General features: G+C 40.4%; 1 protein-coding gene across 2 annotated transcripts in view; it reads left to right on the plus strand.

The window, feature by feature from the left end:
• The window catches only part of SFXN1 (sideroflexin 1), a 44,979-nt gene extending 35,855 nt beyond the window's left edge, over positions 1–9,124 (plus strand). For both annotated transcript variants that reach the window (XM_083182002.1, XM_083182003.1), the window contains exon 11: positions 398–9,124. In XM_083182002.1, coding sequence (XP_083038128.1) covers positions 398–494 — 97 coding nt within the window. In that variant the 3' untranslated portion in view covers positions 495–9,124. The remainder of the gene's footprint in view (positions 1–397) is intronic.
• Positions 9,125–12,900: the final 3,776 nt, after the last annotated feature.

Genomic DNA, 12,900 nt, shown 5'->3' on the forward strand with positions numbered 1-12,900 from the left:
GGGTTGGTGGACCAGGATCAATTCATATTATTTATGGTCAATGTACCAGGCAAAACCAGTGCTGGTGGCTGCCAATCATAATATATGTGGACAAACAGGAGCAAATCCTGTCCCTCACCAGATAACTGTGACATATGCACACAATGTACTTAATTTAATTTTTGTTTCTAAATTTCTCAATAAGAAACATTTGGCCTAGGGGTGCCTTGAAAACATTTTGATGCTCTAGGGTGCCGTGATTCAAAAGAGTTTGGGAACCACTGGCATAAGCTATTTTGTCACAAGATCATTGTCACTGATTTGCATCGCCATTACAACCCTAGTGTTCTAGTCTGTGTTTTTCTTTGAGTTTCAAAGGTTACACTTGTTAATTAATAATCTTTTTATTTTTGCTTAGCTCGATGTCTGTGTCGGGTCTGGAGCCTGAACTGCAAGCACAAATTAAAGAGAAAAACCCAGGTCTGGAGCGAGTGTACTTCAATAAAGGGTTATAAGCCCATCCACACAGCGGCCATGGAGCACCGTGCATTTTCAGGAAATGTACGTCATTGACCTTATAGGAAAAATAAAGCAGGTCCTAAACCCTTTTAATAATGTAACAAATTTGTTTTATATGTTTCAAAGAAATGTTGCCTATGGTTATATTTTTTTTTTTTTTTTTTTTTTTTGAGGGAGGGTTCTATTGGACCACACAATGGAAAGCACCAATCCAATGTTATTTATTTTTATTGGTTCAAGTGTGTGTGTGTGTATATACTAGAGATGAGCAGGTTCAGTTTTACTTGGAACTCAAAGCGGGGTTGAAATGGCTATCCAAAACAAGTAACAGGCCAATTGGAAAAATCCGAACTTGCGCTAATTTGCCAATAAGAATCGAACTCGCTCATCTATAGTATATACCAAACATTAATTTGCATTTTACTGTGCATTGCCTGTTCATCACTCATCTCCCAGTATGGTGACCAAACTGCTCCCTGTTGCTCTCGTGGGCTGCCACCTACTACTAGACATTGCTGGAAAATACTGTAGTTAAAAAAAAAAAAAAAAGTTTCCTTGTCTTTGTGGCAGAAATATGGAAAAATAGATGGTGGTCTGTGTTGGTTTCTCCTATAGGAGCCAGGGGGTCTTATATTGTGAAAGGGTAGACTTCATGCTTCAGATTTAAATTGTTGCACATATCCACATTGGTTTACATAGATATAGCATTTATTTATTGATTTCATTTACAAAACTTATTTCAGTCAATGAAATTCTGTCCCAGCTGCCAGCTATTTCGCCTGTTTGGGACAGTTGTATTTGTTTATTTACTGCCTTTTTTTAACATGTACATGATTTAATACCTGTAGAGTAAAACATCAGACTGGTAATCTGGTCATGTATGATTGGTAAATAATCTTGTTTGCCAAAATTCACTTAGTTGTTTGAAGCAATGTGCACCGGTTCTAAGAACTGCCCGCAACAATTTGAGTAATAGTTGAATCGGGCAATGCGTTCAAATAGTGGGTGATAAACCTCTTGTCTACGTGAATTCTCTCTGTCCTGTAACATGATGCAGAAACAAGCGTTCTTATGTACTATACTGATTTGTAAGAAGTCCCAACAACCTCGATTTCCTACTTCTAACACCAGGCTATAACCTGGTGACTAGGGTGGCCAATCTTGGGATCAACGTGATCCTGGGATTTCACCCCAAAATAGCTGGGATTGAATCCAGGATTGGAGATTCCAATCCCAGGATTAGACTGCATATGTGGGGCTGCTCCCGTCCCAGCTGTGTGGCCCCTGCACCGCTGCTCTCCACTTCCCGGCCGCACCACCGATTTCCAGACAATCTCTAGTACAGCCGCTCCCATACGGGAGCATAAGTAAATGTGCGGGGCGGATGGCTTTGACGGGAAGGTTTTTTTTTTTTTTTTTTTTTTTTTTTTTTTTTTTTATAACAGTGAGGCCGATCCCGGGATTCCAAGGATTGATCACTTTTCAATCCGGAGATTGAAAAATGCCCCGTAATTGTCATTCCTACTGGTGACTACAAATGCCCCATCGGTTCCCTTTTCCTATTCTCTGCAATGTAAGATGTCCTCTATTTGCAGAAGCAAGGTGCTTTCTTGTCGGTTTATGGTAGACTTATCTTGGTTTATAAAGTTACTAGTATGTTGTTATTTAGAATATTTCAGCGCAGTTGAAGTTCTGCACTATTTAATTTGGTTGTATCTACTACAAACTGGATTGTCCTTCCCTTTTGAGATGTGGCTTGGTTGCATGCCCCTACCATAGAGACTGATGCGTGAGAACTGTTCATGTTGGCAGTAGCAAGCAGAGACACTCTACTAAATGATTTTGAGTGTGTCCATTACAGCACCACCCCCCTTGTTAGAGAATGAAAGGGTGCTACAGTATGTAGCTGAGGGTACAACCTTTTCTAGTCCACATCACACACAGGCTGTAATGTTATCCACTAATTATGTAAATGGCATGCACCTACGAGCTGGAAAGTCGGTTTACCAGTGGCAAATTTCCCCAAGTGTGAAGGAGACGTTCTGATCCATTCTTGTTATCCTACCGATACACTTAGGTACTTGGCATATTCTAATAAGATGCTAGGATAATAGCCATTATATATCTATACCATACAACAATTAGCAGCCAGCAGAATTACTATTGTGTGATTATAGTGCCACTGAGCCTTGTGTGCCTAAAAATGGAAAATGGAGAGTTCTCTGAGTCTTTTGATATGCTGCCCTATATATGTAATCACACACTGTATTCTCATCTGTATCCCCTGAACTGCACAGTATTACTGTGTCATTTTGCAACAGTAGTAGCAATAAACACTTCAGCTGCCCATACACTAGTGACCGCATCGGCCTAATGTACTGTATAGGCACCTTTTAAAAACAATCTTTTGGCTACTATGGGGCTTATTTATAGTGGGTTCCCCTCTTTTGCACAAGCTGTCTTAAGCTAAAAATTTGTTTGATGGCCGGTTAGACTAAAGCTTGGTATGCACTGGAGCTACTGGCATTTGTTCCAACATTGGAACAAATGCTCTTGAGTGCGGATTGCCCGAACATATTACAAGCTTAACGAAGGACGGAATGGTCATGTTACTTCCTTCATTTGCATAAACTAGGTCTATAGTGTTATCGCTAGGTTTGATGTGAGGAACATGAACCTTAGCGACCGCGGAAGCGCGCAGTCACCCTTATTTACTGAGCAGCGTATGTGTCAAAACAGACCGACTACCCAGCCTAATGAAGCATCTGAATAAACAGAATATGTAAGCATAAAACAATGTTTTTTTCTCCTTTTAATATAGCGGCCATCCAATAGTAGGATTACGATGAATTGTGTAGACCACACCATATTTCTGACTGTATGTCCTCTGCTGAAGGAGGCCTGCGCCTCACTGCAAAATATCACCATTTCTAGAAGTGAGTGGTGAGACTAGGATAAGTTTTGTAATAAATGTTTCCTGTCAGCCATGTTCACCACAGCTCCTTCCTTTCAGCTGTGGCAAAGAATGTTACAAGACTTATCTGGTCGCCAAATCGACAATGACTTGGTCAACCACAACTAGCAAGACGCCTAAAAATGATAGGCATACACTTGATCGACATTGATAGGTCGACACAAGCAAAATGTCAACATGAACACGGTCAACACTATTTTTTTTTAAGGAAGAGACTTGTTCATAATTTACAATTATAATTTGTGCCCGAAGCATGGCGAGTGCAGCACATTTATACAGTGTCTATGTTGACATAGACGACAAAAAATGTGGAAAAACTTGTGTCGACCTTTTCACTGTTGACCTTTTGCTTGAGTTGATTTACTGTTACTGTCGATCTAAACCAGGCATGTCCAACCTTGGCCCTCCAGCTATTGTGAAACTACAAGTCCCATCATGACTTGCCACAGTTTTGCTATTAGGGAATGCGTAAACTATTGCAAGGCATGCTGGGATGTGTAGTTTCCTAACAGCTGGAGGGCCAAGGTTGGACATGCCTGATCTAGAGACTGCAGTCTATTTTTAGACGTCTAACTAGTTGCGTTCCACCATTAGTGGTTGACCAAGCCATTGTTAATCTAGACATCACTGATCTTCTACCATAACCGTTACAAGAATCTACATTTTTAGCTGGTAGCTGCCATTTTATTGTTTTATGGACATTCTGTTTTGTTTTACTCATTCCTGTTCAAGTTTCCTACAGTTAGTGTGAGAATCACACTGTAGAATCAGCATTCCTGCTTTTCACATTTTAAAAGTTTAAAATTACCATGGGCATACCTGCAACCCTAGCTACTTATATGACAGGGACATGGGAGATGTGTATTTCCCACTTATTAAATTTCATTACAGTCGTGTAAACCTATGAAATTACTTGTACCGCTTCCTCAGCTCCGACCCAAATGCTGAACACTATTTCAAATTGGGTCACATCCCTTTCACGATGTACCTTGGACCCAGATCCGAGCCTTCATACAGTTCTCAGTGTCACACTGCATCAGTGTCTTCTGATGGGAGCACTCATGGATGTCATCATATACAGAGCACCCACCATCTTCTTTTCAATGAGACACAGGTTGAATTACCTAGTTCTACCTTTCACACTGAGCCAGGACCCAGGTTGCGCTGGCTTGCCCTGGTAATATCCTGGATAAGAAGCTTTGTATTAAAGGGGTGTTAATGTCCAAGCCAGCATAAATCCCTGCATCTTTCATTTAACTATCAGCCCTTCATCAAATCTTCTAACCTGCTTATTTCGGTATGTTTTACTATGTGTCGTGGTTATTTACTCATTTACATTTCATATGTCTCCTTTGGCTACATTTGATTTTATGCCTTGTTTAGCTTTTCTCAGCTTGTTTTATGTCCTCATGATCACTATGTATGGCTGACTACCTATATGTTTGAGGGACAGGTGAAGTGCTTGTTGGCCATCTTAGCAGATGAGTGCATACACACGTCTATTTGGTAACCTCTAGAAAGATTTTTGGACCTGCTATATCCCACCTTTTTGGGTAATGTAACAGTTTGTGCAGCTTAATTATATTGTTTAAAAATAATATGCAATATAGAAAGGTTCTTTTGAAGGTCTTTTAATGATGTACTGTAAGCCTTACCATGCAGATCTCCTTGCCATTCACATAATGGAGGCTTGGCCGAATAACATACTTGGCCACTGTCATGACGTAGTTTGAGGTCATGTATTGATTGTGTACAGTTTACCCAGCTGTACTGTAAAGATTGCTACACTCGGACAAGGGTATTCTGACGTTTCCCCAGTATTGAATTTTATTTAAAGTCTAGTTTCATTTGTATTTATAATTATTCTTTTAAAATGAAGATAGCTATAGATTTTGTATGGTACCTATATACAGTATTCAAAATACAATACTTTGGCCTTTTCTTTGGAAGCTTTTGTTCTGATGTTCATATTTTTAGTTTTACATCTTTTGGTTAGTAGCTGTTTATAAGGGACATTGCTGCGTGATCTATGGCTCTTTGTAGGCTGCTACCCTTCAACATCCAGATGTTTAGATGTTCTTTTCTATAGTTACTAGTTTTTAAATCTACTTGTTTTCTATAGTTACTAGTTTTTAAATCTACTTGTTTTGTGTGTCTGTGTAAGATCTAGTTATGTAGGACATCATTCATATTCTGTATAAATGTGTGCGCTTTCTCAAATTTATACTTGTTGGGAAATGTGTTTAACCCTCTTTAGTAGGTATTTGGTTTCTCCTGAGACCACCTTGCTCTTTTCTTTGGTCACTACTGAATAAATAGTTTCCACAGGAGAGGTCTGATCTGTTGTGTCAACTAGAGAATTGCAGATAACCCCACAGCTATTGACCACAGCCCTAATGCATAGTAGACCATTTTCCTGGGGGGAGCAGCCAAGTTGGCTGAACAGGGGGTGTGGCTTTGGAAAATAGAGTGGTTCAGGGCTGTAGAGTTTGCAGACCCACCCCCTACTGTTTATTGCCCACCTTACCGGCATTGCAATACCGATCAAGGCTATGATTACACAATTCCACACAAATCGCATCATCAGCCTTCCAAGACCGCTCCCTTGTACGGATGGCTATGGTTGGGTGAGGCTAGTTCTGGGATAGTAGACCAGTATACATAATGTCATGTAAAAATTCTACTACCATACTGGCTTATAGAGGAAAGAAAACCACCAGACCTTATTATAAAGGTGAGAGTGAATTCTACAAATGTTTTGGTTTCTTTCTAAGTGAGATTGTCTTTTATGATTGGGTCTTTTCTATGGGGTGCTGCTTAAATAGTGGTCTTTAGTCAAATAGATGCAAGGTAGTGTCAGGAAAGTTTTTTTTTTAGATGTGTTTAGCCTTCTTTCCTTACTCTGGTCATTTCCTTGGCATCATTCACCAATCACCTTGTATTCCTTCTGAAGTCTATTGGTGCTAATTTTGGGATGAAGAAAGTAGTTATTAAAGTGACCAGGAAATGGAACATATGGTTTGTGCTGTAGATCTAAATGCGTGAGTTGTGCTGTAAATAGAAAAAGTTATTAGCTTAAAATGAATGAGAGAGACTGATACTAACCAGTATAAATCGAGTGAATGTACTTTCAGAATGAGTTGTTACAATGTGAAGAATATATAATATTTTCATTTATTGTGTCTATAGACAAAACCGTTAACAGATCTGAAGCTTTAGGCTTGGTACACACTTAGCTGATGGATCTATCGATTGGTAAGATTCATGCACAAACAATTTTGTGCATACACACTTGCCAATCAGCCGACCCCTTATGTCTGGCCAGCAGACATTTTGGATATGCCCGCCCCCTTGTAACCTAGTTAATGGATTCTGATATATCGTGCAGTTGGCAAGTACACAGCACACACACGGGCAGATGTACAGATATATATTGGCATCGGCTGTGCTATACGAGTGGTCTGATGTGTATGTAAACGATGTCTTTCATAGATGCATATACTGTACATACCCAGCCAAGCACTCGCAGTATATATCTCAGCTGAACGATCTACTGCATAGTGTGTTCCTAGCCTTAGTCATTCTATTCGATAGTTCATTTCACTAAATCTGGAACTATTATAATTTACTGCTTTTTTTTCTTCAATGTTGTGCCAAATTCAGAGTCACGATGGGCATTTCATATACTTTTAGCGATTTCCATGGAATGTGTTTCACATACACAACCTACATAACAGCAGATATCCAACTGCTCCGTGGCAATACAGGCCAAAATGAAAAAGCTTTTCAGAGATCGTTCTATTATTTTGAGTCCGTGTTACTGGGATACTGGAAATAGTTTTCCTACGCATGTAGAATAATGTGTGTACCTTCTTTTAGTTAATGTAATTTGACAGGGGTAATATATGCCTTTGCATAGCAAAGTCTTATTTATGTTTTTCATATATATTATTTGACACCTAATTACCAACCCATCAGAATGATGGAATAACATAGAGTTCCTACTAGACAGGATAGATAAAGGAAACTTGTGGTACTGGCTAGCCTATTGGTTCTCAAACTCTGTCCTCAGCACCCCACACAGTTCACATTCCCCAGGTCACCCGACAGGTGCACGCAGTACTCTGACACATTTTAAAAAGATCCACAGGTGGAGCTAATTATTTCACTTGATTCTGTGATGAGACCTGCACTGTGTGGGGTCCTGTGGACCTACTTTGAGAACCTGTTGACTAGCTAAAGTAAAGAACAGCCTATTTTTTTTTATTACCTTAATCCTTTTAGTCCTCTTGTACTTAGTGAATTGGCTCTACCTACTGTGCCATCACTTTTTGAGGTGCTCTACACAACGTACCGTTCCTTAAAAATATTGTGTTCTAGCACTTTTGTCTACAATAGTAAGAAATCATATAACTGATACATTTGAGATAAAATCCTGTTACATTTGTATCCTGCATGAGTAAAAGTGCGTATACACTATATGATTTTTTTTAAACGATATGCACGGGAAAGATATTGCTAACTATATATTATCCTGCATATACACTATTGTGTACACACTATATAGTTAGTGATGTGCTATCCCACTGGTCGTTCACTACCCCCCACCCTCCCATCATCTGAACATTCATTCAAATATTGACTGTATAGTCAATGACTGTATGTTAATTGGAGGGGGGAGGAGGTTCGAGTGACGTCACTGAACGATATTGTTTAGTGTGTATGCACTATGTTCGGGAGCACCACCGATAATGTTAACGATATCGGCGGTGGAGCCAATCGTGTAATGTATACCCAGCTTGACATTCAATGCTTATTCCTGTTTATTATTGATGTAGTGAAGTGGTTCAGTTATTTTTAGTGACAATTGATACCTTTGCTCTCACTCGGGTATATATTACTAACATTGAGTTTTCAAATACGTGAATTCTAGGCAGTTCCGACCACTGTATTTATCATAGCAATATTGAATTGTTAAATCTGATTTATTTTATATTTATTGCCTCCATCACCAGTAAGCAGTGGCTTTGAACCCCATTTTTTATGATATATACTTAATTACCCCCTGTTTTTCTCCTTATCCTTTACCCTGCTTCCCATTACTACTTTTTCTTTAATTTATAGATGACGGTGGAATACATTATGTATCATTCATTTATATTTTGCAATACGTGCCATATTTTATACTTGCCTTGTGTTTAAATCTGCCAGCAATATGTCTTAAGAGTTCAATCGTATTTCAGGATCTCGTTATTGTTGTACACCATCTTTATTTCAATGGCATTTCTTTTGTAACCAAAGAACATTAACTTTCAAATGACCATAACCAAAGCTTCAGTCTATTAAGGGTTGTTTTGTTTTTGTTTTTCTACAAATTGTATTCATGTTCATAGTATTATTAAAGAGAACAAACTGGAAACATAATTATAATGTATTTGTGAAATGTTTTAGATAAAACAATCCGAGTACAGTATGTGCAATAAGATCTAATGCAGGGTTGAATAAAATGTGATTATATAAATGAGGTTGTACAGTGAACAACTGCAATTTGTGTTTCAATTAAATAATAGTGAAAAAAGTCTATTAGGAAACATGTCAATGTTCTATCTGAATTTAACTAGCTGAAACTAAATAAAACGATACTGGTAAGAAGTCGGTGTCTCTTGTATTTTGTCTATAAAAGCATATATAGAGTCAGTGTGTGCATTGTGGCAGCTGTCCTTGGGTGGGTGGGTGGGTGTGTGTGTGTGTGTGTGTGTGTGTGTGTGTGTGTGTACGTATGTACGCGCGCTCATGTACAATCTGTCATCTCACGGCACAGATGGGATATTACAGCCAACACTTTCCTGCTTTCTATTGCATTTGTCCAAGACAACGTTTCACATTTTTGTGCAGCTCTTAAATAGGCCTTAACACAAGAGTGCAAACCTGGAGCAGGATTGAAGTACTGAAAGCCGGGTTTTAACTAACAGAAAATACATTTGTATGAAGCTTAGCAATTGGATTGGTTCTATGTCAGGGATGGCCAATCCACGGCACTCGAGCTGCATGCGCTCTCTCCTTCATGAGCTGTGGCTCTTCAATCACCTTGTATATCGCGATAAAAATTAAATTAACAAACCGACGTATGTTATTTATATTCAGGTGTTGTCTGGTGATCAGTATTCCACAGTTACATGTGATATTACCACTTAGGGAAGTTACCTCATCTTCGAAACCCTATTACAGATCGCAAGGGGAGAGACTATGTTGGTACATATTGGCCCAACAGACCAGTGATCGATCAGCTATTCAATTGAACGCCAATATGTCGGCCATTGTGTACCCAGCATAACTGCCTTTCCTTGGCACCAAAACATAACTGTTTGCTTGTGGCAGTGAGAGAATTCCCCAATTATGCACACTGTAATTACAAACCTAATGAGAGAGGCTGTCATCCTGAGACCTGTAGTTCCGCACAGGCAATAAAATGCAGTTTTACATTTGTGTCGTTAGCCACCAAAACATCCCCTAATCACTTATGCAGCGTGTCTTGACATTGTCATCATGTCATGCATTCTGATCTTCCATAGCCGCACCACCCCTTCTGTGACATACTGTATTATGCCTATCACCCCTGTCACATACAGTTGTGCTCATAAGTTTACATACCCTAGCAGAATAAGGTACTTGTGTAGTACCAGGGTACCCACTAAGCAAAATGCTTAGTGAGCTATTCTGCGTAAGAAAATCGCATCACATCTCGTGTCCCGTTGTAGTGCCGTGCGATGCGATTTTCCAAAGTAATTTATTCACTGGTCTCTCGCCCGGGCTTATCGCATCGCATGCCATCGCACCTCACACAAAATCGCATGCGATTTTATAGGGTGCCATGCCATTAACTTAACTATACACTGCAATGACATGCAATAAGATTTTTAGGCAACCCCCCCACTATCCACATCACCCCGAAGCATGGAGAGCGGTGGCGGAATGCATCCTCCCGACCTTTTCATACCCCCACTATCCATGCCGGCGTGGAGTTGATTTTATGTAGTGTGGTGAGCGCAGTGAGCCACCGAGCCAGAAGCGTGGTGAGCGGACGCGGAATACATGTAAAGTCATCCGCGTCCCCTCGCACCGCTTCGGGCTCTATATAAAATCAACTCCACACTGACGTGGATAGTGGGGGTATGAGGTCGGGAGGACTTGCTGCGCTCACCACACGACGGGGTCGCGTGGATAGTGGGGGTGTTCTAGGAACACATGCACACCTTCCATGTACATCTGACACACAGTAATGACAATGTGTTAACAATTAACTTTAATTGTAGTTAATAATTAATAAAAGATATAACATTAATTACATTTATAAACAGAAATCAAGTAAAACAAGAATAATGAGAATTAATTAAGAAAAAAACAAGAATAACAGAGTCGCTCTGAAGACCGTGCATTTGCCTTCGGAAGCAGCGCCAGTGCATGTAGAATGCGGCAAAATGCATTATTAGCGCCCAGATTTTTCCGCCACATGAATTCTTCCAGGTAGGACTCCACATTTTTACATAACGTGCCTCTTTGGCGCTTGTTTCACCATTAACATGCCCCCCACTGCCGCTCAATGTTCTGCGTGTGAACCCCTGACTCCAGGTCCACAAAGGAAAATCTGTGGCTCACACGCGCGTGTTCATATCCGGCCTGCTGAAGCCGCTCCATATTGTAGGCCTGCCAACAATCGGAATAGATCATCTATTTTGGAGCTACAAATGTATTGATGGCCATCAATGTAGTGGCATCTCGCTTCTTGACTGGAGTCGCAAAGAAGTGACCAGTGACCAGTCTCCCTGCAAATCCCGCGAAAGATCCACTGCTGAGGCAGCATCCTTCCCACATTGCTTTTCCGCTTGACTTCTACAACCTTGCCGGGACCGGCAATTTGCCTATGGGGCTGTGAAATTAAGTCCATAGTGCAGGCCTCACGCGTTAATCCATTATACTGCACTGCGGTTTTATTTTACATCTGCAGTTCACGATCACAATAAACCACACTTGTCCTCTCCTCCGCCCACGAATATATAAAGCAGACAAGGGTGAGGAAGGGTAAACGGCTTCCCGGAAACCAGTGCGCCGCTCTGAGGCTTACCTTCTTGTGACAGGCCTTATTGTGGCAGTACCACATGCTTTCTTTTATAGATACCCACATCGGGTGCCCGTTCACACATTTCTGCGTGAGCGGCAGCAGATTGAGCTGCTGAAAGAAGAGGACAGCCTCCTCCGTCTTGGGCAAGCTGGACATATTTGAACAGCCATTTCTGACACTTCTCCTGCAGCTCTCTCTGATGCAGCCATTCCTGTTAGTAAATTACCTCAGACTGAATCTGACAGGGTGCGGGAACACTACTTCTGCATGACTACGCCATTTACGTTGCCTACGCTAATTCTGACAGCACAGTTCCGCTAATTGCGTAACACACACCTATATTGAAGTACAGTACCATATTAACTACTGAGATCGCATGGCATTAAAACGGGCCATGCGATGCAATGCGATTTCCCTATCGTATGTTAATTGGGCGCCCTGCAAATACACAAGTACCAAAAATAAAATTACAATTGATTTAAACCAGACTGAATTTAAAAAAAAAAAAAAAAACATTACTACAACAAGAGTGCCCCAGCAAATATTTTTGTCTTCAGTGCCTTAAGCACTTTATTTCTGTAACGTTACTTGTATTTGGGATACATAAACACTTACACTTGCATACATTTTGGCTGTAGCGAAAGGTAGATGGTGCATACACACTTGTCATTTTTGCCTAAAGTGTATGGACAGCAATGACGGGGAAAATAGCTGGGCTGAAAATCACTCTGTGTATACACACTGAGTGATTTTCGCCCATCCAATCGATGTTTCCCGGGGGTGGATGGCTTTCCATAGCAGGACGCTATAATACCAGCAGATAAATACTCACCACTGGGTGGCTTTTGAGCTCAAACAGCAAAATGTTGTTGCTTTCAGCTCAAAATTGCCCAGTGTGTATGGGCCTTAAGCCTCTATACCTGGTTATGTTGGCCTCATTTATTAAATGCGTTATGCTAGTCTGTGTAGTTTCTTTTTTTTTTTTTCTTCTTTTACAGGAAGGAGGAGATGGATGCTCTTCACAGCAACCCAAACTGCAGCGCCAATGCATCAGAACTCCATCTTATGAGATCAGAAATACCATGCACAGATCTCACCGTGAAAATTCGGCCAAAACCATTCATAACTGTTCGTATAGTGGCTCATCCATTATGGCCGAGCTTAGTAAATTTCCCCCAGAAAATCTTGTATGGAGTTTTTTAGAAATGCACTCAGGGGTTTATTTACTAAGATGGGACTTCTGTTTCACATGCAATGTTGCTATGGGCAACCAATCAAAATCTACTACTTATTTATATTGCACATTCTA

This window comes from Crinia signifera, chromosome 4 (genome assembly GCF_055691185.1).
Source record: "Crinia signifera chromosome 4, ASM5569118v1, whole genome shotgun sequence".
Lineage (NCBI taxonomy): Eukaryota > Metazoa > Chordata > Amphibia > Anura > Myobatrachidae > Crinia > Crinia signifera.